General features: G+C 43.7%; 1 protein-coding gene and 2 long non-coding RNA genes across 3 annotated transcripts; 1 reads left to right on the forward strand and 2 right to left on the reverse strand.

Moving 5' to 3' along the window:
* Positions 1 to 12: 12 nt before the first annotated feature.
* On the forward strand, positions 13 to 1,079 carry LOC127922487 (uncharacterized). The gene is made up of 3 exons (XR_008111530.1): positions 13 to 135; positions 184 to 911; positions 1,008 to 1,079. It is a non-coding gene; the product is annotated as an uncharacterized LOC127922487 (long non-coding RNA).
* Positions 1,009 to 5,715, reverse strand: LOC127922486 (NACHT, LRR and PYD domains-containing protein 12-like). Its single transcript, XM_052506349.1, has 7 exons — positions 5,163 to 5,715; positions 4,092 to 4,912; positions 3,835 to 4,008; positions 3,582 to 3,755; positions 3,065 to 3,238; positions 1,738 to 1,784; positions 1,009 to 1,604 (listed from the first exon to the last, which is right to left on the reverse strand). The coding sequence occupies exons 2-7, from the start codon at positions 4,307 to 4,309 to the stop codon at positions 1,051 to 1,053; spliced, it is 1,341 nt and encodes a 446-aa protein (XP_052362309.1). The 5' UTR covers positions 4,310 to 4,912; positions 5,163 to 5,715; the 3' UTR covers positions 1,009 to 1,050.
* A 254-nt stretch (positions 5,716 to 5,969) lies between these two features.
* On the reverse strand, positions 5,970 to 7,608 carry LOC127922488 (uncharacterized). The gene is made up of 4 exons (XR_008111531.1): positions 7,501 to 7,608; positions 6,947 to 7,026; positions 6,157 to 6,276; positions 5,970 to 6,037 (listed from the first exon to the last, which is right to left on the reverse strand). It is a non-coding gene; the product is annotated as an uncharacterized LOC127922488 (long non-coding RNA).
* Between the last annotated feature and the right edge of the window lie 1,212 nt (positions 7,609 to 8,820).

An 8,820-nucleotide genomic window follows, 5' to 3' on the forward strand; every position in this document is an offset into this window, starting at 1 on the left:
AACACACCACTACTACTAATCTAACTGTCTGTAGGTCCAACAGAACACAACACACCACTACTACTAATCTAACTGTCTGTAGGTCCAACAGAACACATTAAAACACACCACTACTACTAATCTAACTGTCTGTAGGTCCAACAGAACACAACACACCACTACTACTAATCTAACTGTCTGTAGGTCCAACAGAACACATTAAAACACACCACTACTACTAATCTAACTGTCTGTAGGTCCAACAGAACACATTAAAACACACCACTACTACTAATCTAACTGTCTGTAGGTCCAACAGAACACAACACACCACTACTACTAATCTAACTGTCTGTAGGTCCAACAGAACACATTAAAACACACCACTACTACTAATCTAACTGTCTGTAGGTCCAACAGAACACATTAAAACACACCACTACTACTAATCTAACTGTCTGTAGGTCCAACAGAACACAACACACCACTACTACTAATCTAACTGTCTGTAGGTCCAACAGAACACATTAAAACACACCACTACTACTAATCTAACTGTCTGTAGGTCCAACAGAACACATTAAAACACACCACTACTACTAATCTAACTGTCTGTAGGTCCAACAGAACACATTAAAACACACCACTACTACTAATCTAACTGTCTGTAGGTCCAACAGAACACATTAAAACACACCACTACTACTAATCTAACTGTCTGTAGGTCCAACAGAACACATTAAAACACACCACTACTACTAATCTAACTGTCTGTAGGTCCAACAGAACACATTAAAACACACCACTACTACTAATCTAACTGTCTGTAGGTCCAACAGAACACATTAAAACACACCACTACTACTAATCTAACTGTCTGTAGGTCCAACAGAACACATTAAAACACACCACTACTACTAATCTAACTGTCTGTAGGTCCAACAGAACACAACACACCACTACTACTAATCTAACTGTCTGTAGGTCCAACAGAACACAACACACCACTACTACTAATCTAACTGTAGAAATGATTCCAGAGGAAAACAAATGATGAAACATCGCTATGACTCACCTCTGAATGTGATGGTCATGTATCTGACACAGGGTCACTGAGGAGGAGGAGTAAACCCCAAATCCAGGATAGAGTGGTTCAGTGAATGTGATGTGTTCTGTGTGAAGGTGTGTCAGTGTACCAGAGGAGGACACACTATAGAAGGACAAAGTACCAGCCGGCCAGTCCAGATACACTCCAACTCTGTGAGAATAACGACCAGAGATGGATCTGCTGACTCCAGCATGGATAAATTCATAAGCACTATCATAGCAGTATAAACACCAGGACTTCCTATTGAGTCCAATCCAACTGTCATCCTCCTGTCCCTTCCTCTTCATTCCTTTGTACACCACACCAATGTCAGCCATGTCACCATCCCTCTCCACCTCCCAGTAATAACGACCTCCAGAAATCACTTCACTGCAGACAACTTGGCAATGAAAGTCAAATCTGTCTGGATGGTCTTCATAATGCTGCTTCTCCACCACCCGTGTCACCTTCCTGTTCCCCTCAGACAGTCTCAGGTGTGGGTTTACTGTATTTGGGTCCAGGGTGAGATGACAGGCATCTGTAGATAAAAGGAGAGTTATATCAAACCACATCTTCACATAAAATGTTTTGTCGGAACAGAAAAAGTATTGATTAGTTACTATGTTACAATAGTTCTGAGTATACAGTTAAATAGGATTGAAGAGACTTACATTTCCGCGGCCCTGATTTCAGCCTGCCCTCTCCACCATGATCCACACTGTAGGAGAAACAGGTTGTTGACTGACAAAGACCTAATAAAGCAGTCAACATTTAAACCATATTGTTGTGTTCTGGTGCACTATCCCGGTTCATTACTATCCTACCTACTGCATACAGAACAGAGTACAGTTCATTACTAGAGACATACAGGTATTCTATCCTACCTACTGCATACAGAACAGAGTACAGTTCATTACTAGAGACATACAGGTATTCTATCCTACCTACTGCATACAGAACAGAGTACAGTTCATTACTAGAGACATACAGGTATTCTATCCTACCTACTGCATACAGAACAGAGTACAGTTCATTACTAGAGACATACAGGTATTCTATCCTACCTACTGCATACAGAACGGAGTACAGTTCATTACTAGAGACATACAGGTATTCTATCCTACCTACTGCATACAGAACGGAGTACAGTTCATTACTAGAGACATACAGGTATAGTATCCTACCTACTGCATACAGAACAGAGTACAGTTCATTACTAGAGACATACAGGTATTCTATCCTACCTACTGCATACAGAACGGAGTACAGTTCATTACTAGAGACATACAGGTATTCTATCCTACCTACTGCATACAGAACAGAGTACAGTTCATTACTAGAGACATACAGGTATTCTATCCTACCTACTGCATACAGAACAGAGTACAGTTCATTACTAGAGACATACAGGTATTCTATCCTACCTACTGCATACAGAACAGAGTACAGTTCATTACTAGAGACATACAGGTATTCTATCCTACCTACTGCATACAGAACAGAGTACAGTTCATTACTAGAGACATACAGGTATTCTATCCTACCTACTGCATACAGAACAGAGTACAGTTCATTACTAGAGACATACAGGTATTCTATCCTACCTACTGCATACAGAACAGAGTACAGTTCATTACTAGAGACATACAGGTATTCTATCCTACCTACTGCATACAGAACAGAGTACAGTTCATTACTAGAGACATACAGGTATTCTATCCTACCTACTGCATACAGAACAGAGTACAGTTCATTACTAGAGACATACAGGTATTCTATCCTACCTACTGCATACAGAACAGAGTACAATTCCAACAGGATATCAGAGATGCAGAGGAAGAGTATTCATGTGGTGATGATGTATGCTGTGTTGGAGTGCTCAGCCTGCTGGGTAAACTTCCCCTTAATTCTACCATCATGTCCTCGTGTTACTGACCCTACTACACTTCATATGACACAACCGCTGCTCACACTATCAGGACATCTATTCTGACTTACTTCAGCTTCATCAGTTTATATGTGGGATCCACCAGAGCAGCTGAAAGCAGTCCCCCTGCAGAGTCTCCTGGGTGATTGTAGCTCAGGTCCAGCTCTTTCAGGTGGGAGGGGTTTGATCTCAGAGCTGATGACAGAGCAGCACAGCCCTCCTCTGTGACCAGACAGCCAGACAGCCTACAGAGAGACACACAACAGCTGTCTAGGTTGATGTACTGGTGTCAATCATCTAGTAGGACACAAACATTGTCATGAAACATCAGATTTAAGTAACATCAGAGTATTTGTTTTACTAAGCTCAGTACCGACCTACTGAAACAGCTGTACTTACCCAAGTGTGTGTAGTTTACAGTCTGGATCCTCCAGTCCAGCAGACAGCAGTGTAACTCAGCTCAGTACCGACCTGACTGAAACAGCTGTACTTACCCCAGTGTGTGTTTACAGTCTGGATCCTCCAGTCCAGCAGACAGCAGTGTAACTCCCAGCTCAGTACCAACCTGACTGAAACAGCTGTACTTACCCCAGTGTGTGTAGTTTACAGTCTGGATACTCCAGTCCAGCAGACAGCAGTGTAACTCCTGAGTCCTGCAGGTCATTGTCTCTCAGCTCCAGTTGTTTCAGTTGTGAGTTGGGTGAACTCAGGACTGAGGCCAGATCTGAACAGCAACCCTCTGTCAGACCACACTGACCCAGACTAGATGGGAGTAGAGAACATGATTAACACATGTTTAAAACATCCACATAATAACTCATACTGAAGATATTTAACTCACACTAGTGTCTGTATGTTGCAGAGTGGACTGGTTAGTCCATCACAGAGCAGCTCCACTCCTCTGTCTTCCAGGTCATTGTAGCTGAGGTCCAGTTCTCTCAGGGGGGAGTTTGGTGTCTGCAGAGCTGAGGCCAGAGTCTCACAGGATTTATATGTGAGCTTACAGTGATCTAGTCTGGAGACAGGAGATAATCAGTTAGATAAACAAATGCTTCATTATAATGACACTGTAAACATCAACTCAATAACAGAACTTACAGTGCTCTCTTACAGGTTTTCACGACCGGCAGCAACCTCTGATAACCTTTCTCTGATGTGTTGTACGTCTTCAGGTCAAACTCCTCCAGCACCTCCTCTGACATCAGTAACAGGTAGGCCAGGGCTGAACATTGGTCAGGTTTTAGTCTTGTTTCTGAAAGAGTTCCTGAACGCAGGGAGTTCTGCATGTCTTCAACAAGAGTTGGCACCAAGTTCATTCAAACAGTGGAACAAGTTGATGATCCTTTCTGGTGAGGATTCGTACTTGATGTTGTCTGATAGGTACCTGACTGTTCTCTTAACTGCTTCCTCATTGGTCTGTGTTGTACTTCCTGTCTGTGTCAGAAGGCCTCGTAACAGATTCTGATTGGACTCCAGTGAGAGACCCAGAAGAAAGCGGAGGAACAGGTCCAGGTGTCCATTCTCACTCTTCAAGGCCTGGTCCACTGCTCTCCTGTGTAAGTCAGACAACTGGATTGACTCCTCTTCATCATTGTCATCCTTTTTGTCTTCATCGGAATCATCATCATCGGAATTATTATCATCGATTAGCGTCAACTTGTCAGGCTTCAACTTGCATGACCAGAATTTGAATCGGCTGTTTTCATAATAATCTTGACCCTTAGTGACTGCTTACTGCTTGCACAGTCTTACTTCTTCTGTCCAGAAGGTTGTGTGTGATCTTTAATGCATCCTCACTGTCCAAACTCTCCACTTCCTTATTGTCATCTGGTAATGGTTCCTGGCTGAAAGCAGTTGGCTGATCACTCTTCATTGATAGCAGGCTGGTTGTAGGTGACTCTGCTCTGGGCTTCTGGACACTGAACAAAACAGGGAGACAGATCACCTCATCAATATCACATTAATACCTCATCTACTTCATTTTAACAACTGTATAGTGGAACTTATAGAAGTCCTGATGTTTATGTTAAAGCTACAGTCTGCAATTGGTAAATCCATGTTTGGTATTTTAAATTAATTATGTAGATCTACATTCCATGTACTTTGAGATCACTTTTCATTAGTTTGATTTTTTTAATAGCAATGTATATTTTGCAATTAATCTCTTACCTCTTTGAACTGGTGTCTTGAGTCATTTTAGAGGCAGTGGTCCCCCCCTCTCTCTCCCCAGAGAGACTCATTTTAGAGGCAGTGGTCCCCTCCTCTCTCTCCCCAGAGAGACTCATTTTAGAGGCAGTGGTCCCCTCTGTCTCCCCAGAGAGACTCGTTTTTGATGTAAGTCACAGCTCACTCATCTACAATAAGAAATAACAGAACAGTATGTCTGAACATTGAAAAACCATTAACAATGACAACACTTTTATTGTCAGAGGTCAGAGTTCAGATACTTCTTGTTGCATTTAAACATACACAGTCCAATATTATTAATTTGATTTGGATCCCCACTAGCTGACTCCATAACAACAGCTAGTCTACCTGGTTGGATCCCCTGACTCCATAACAACAGCTAGTCTACCTGGTTGGATCCCCTGACTCCATAACAACAGCTAGTCTACCTGGTTGGATCCCCTGACTCCATAACAACAGCTAGTCTACCTGGTTGGGTCCCCTGACTCCATAACAACAGCTAGTCTACCTGGTTGGATCCCCTGACTCCATAACAACAGCTAGTCTACCTGGTTGGATCCCTGACTTCATAACAACAGCTAGTCTACCTGGTTGGATCCCTGACTCCATAACAACTGGTTAGTCTACCTGGTTGGATCCCCTGACTGTCAGCTAGTCTACCTGGTTGGATCCCTGACTCCATAACAACAGCTAGTCTACCTGGTTGGATCCCCTGACTCCATAACAACTGCTAGTCTTCCTGGTTGGATCCCTGACTCCATAACAACAGCTAGTCTACCTGGTTGGATCCCTGACTCCATAACAACAGCTAGTCTACCTGGTTGGATCCCCTGACTCCATAACAACAGTTAGTCTATCTGGTTGGATCCCCCTGACTCCATAACAACAGCTAGTCTACCTGGTTGGATCCCTGACTCCATAACAACAGCTAGTCTACCTGGTTGGATCCCTGACTCCATAACAACAGCTAGTCTACCTGGTTGGATCCCCTGACTCCATAACAACAGCTAGTCTACCTGGTTGGATCCCCTGACTCCATAACAACAGCTAGTCTACCTGGTTGGATCCCCTGACTCCATAACAACAGCTAGTCTACCTGGTTGGATCCCTGACTCCATAACAACAGCTAGTCTATCTGGTTGGATCCCTGACTCCATAACAACAGCTAGTCTACCTGGTTGGATCCCTGACTCCATAACAACAGCTAGTCTACCTGGTTGGATCCCCCTGACTCCATAACAACAGCTAGTCTACCTGGTTGGATCCCTGACTCCATAACAACAGTTAGTCTACCTGGTTGGATCCCTGACTCCATAACAACAGCTAGTCTACCTGGTTGGATCCCCTGACTCCATAACAACAGTTAGTCTACCTGGTTGGATCCCTGACTCCATAACAACAGCTAGTCTACCTGGTTAGATCCGCTGACTCCATAACAACAGCTAGTCTACCTGGTTGGATCCCTGACTCCATAACAACAGCTAGTCCACCTGGTTGGATCCCTGACTCCATAACAACAGCTAGTCTACCTGGTTGGATCCCCTGACTCCATAACAACAGCTAGTCTACCTGGTTGGATCCCTGACTCCATAACAACAGCTAGTCTACCTGGTTGGATCCCCTGACTCCATAACAACAGCTAGTCTACCTGGTTGGATCCCTGACTCCATAACAGCAGCTAGTCTACCTGGTTGGATCCCTGACTCCATAACAACAGCTAGTCTACCTGGTTGGATCCCTGACTCCATAACAACAGCTTAGTCTACCTGGTTGGATCCCCTGACTCCATAACAACAGCTAGTCTACCTGGTTGGATCCCCTGACTCCATAACAACAGCTAGTCTACCTGGTTGGATCCCTGACTCCATAACAACTGCTAGTCTACCTGGTTGGATCCCTGACTCCATAACAACAGCTAGTCTACCTGGTTGGATCCCCTGACTCCATAACAACAGCTAGTCTACCTGGTTGGATCCCTGACTCCATAACAACAGCTAGTCTACCTGGTTGGATCTCCTGACTCCATAACAACAGCTAGTCTACCTGGTTGGATCCCCTGACTCCATAACAGCAGCTAGTCTACCTGGTTGGATCCCTGACTCCATAACAGCAGCTAGTCTACCTGGTTGGATCCCTGACTCCATAACAACAGCTAGTCTACCTGGTTGGATCCCTGACTCCCATAACAAGCAGCTAGTCTACCAGGTTGGATCCCTGACTCCATAACAACAGCTAGTCTACCTGGTTGGATCCCCTGACTCCATAACAACAGCTAGTCTACCTGGTTGGATCCCTGACTCCATAACAACAGCTAGTCTACCTGGTTGGATCCCCATTAGCTGACTCCATAACACCTGGGGTCCAAACACAACTAACTAAAAGACAGTACAGACATCGACTTTACAGTTTACATTGAAAGACGGTAGTCGACATTATAAACATTTACCAAGTAGACATTACAGACTGTTAAAATAGCTGACAGGTATTTCATTCTAACCCTTTGGCCTCATCAAGCAGCGCTTCCGAAAGATCAGAGTGAACACTTTGTCTGAGATTGCTGGTGTTGTGAAGAACAGCACAGTGACAGGGGTCAACATCCCACAGCTGGTTGGACTGGAGGATGGTACGGTGCAGGTGGAAAGTTATGGCTGGCAACAACACCTGACTCCGTTCTTCAGGCCACTGCCACAGATAAAGAAGTACCAGCACTTCAGGTGAATATAATTTGCATTGCATTGTGTGAGGTTATTCTTCATATCTAAACTCGGGAGGTGAATTGATGTTATGCAAGGTTGTCATGTCTTCTCAATTGGTTTAGTTATTTCCTGTTTTACAGCATTGATGCTCTGAAGCCTGGTGTTGTTGTCACCAGGAGCGTTGGGACTCAGTCGGGACCAGGTTTCAGCTGCTGCACAACGCTGACATCCTTCCTCCCATAGATGGTCTGCCTGTACAAGCACCACCTGGACTGGACACAGCTAGACAATCTGATATTTTTGAGAAGATCAGGGAGTTTTGCTATACGAAGAAGCTATGGGACACACATGCCCTGCACCACAAGTCAAGGAAACAGGCTCTCTGAATATAGATGCCCTTGTTCATGCGTGGTTCAGACGGACCAGTTCATCATTGGGAGAGTTCCCAGTCATCAGCACTGTCTGCAGTGCTTCTAGTCACATGACTCTCTCTAACACACGCCATACATTGTTGCTACTTTTAAAAATGTATCCTGCTGCTCAGCCACTTTACCTATACTGATTGTATACATGTAACTTACCTCATCTATCACCAGTATCACTGGTATGGTTATTGATATGGTTCTACTACATACTATATAACTACCTCATCTATCACCAGTATCACTGATGTGGTTATTGATATGGTTCTACTACATACTATATAACTACCTCATCTATCACCAGTATCACTGGTATGGTTATTGATATGGTTCTACTACATACTATATAACTACCTCATCTATCACCAGTATCACTGATGTGGTTATTGATATGGTTCTACTACATACTATATAACACCTCATCTATCACCAGTATCACTGATGTGGTTATTGATATGGTTCTACTACATACTATATAACTACCTCATCTATCACCAGTATAACTGATGTGGTTATTGTTCT

Source organism: Oncorhynchus keta, unplaced genomic scaffold, assembly GCF_023373465.1.
Source record: "Oncorhynchus keta strain PuntledgeMale-10-30-2019 unplaced genomic scaffold, Oket_V2 Un_contig_25872_pilon_pilon, whole genome shotgun sequence".
Classification (NCBI taxonomy): Eukaryota; Metazoa; Chordata; class Actinopteri; order Salmoniformes; family Salmonidae; genus Oncorhynchus; species Oncorhynchus keta.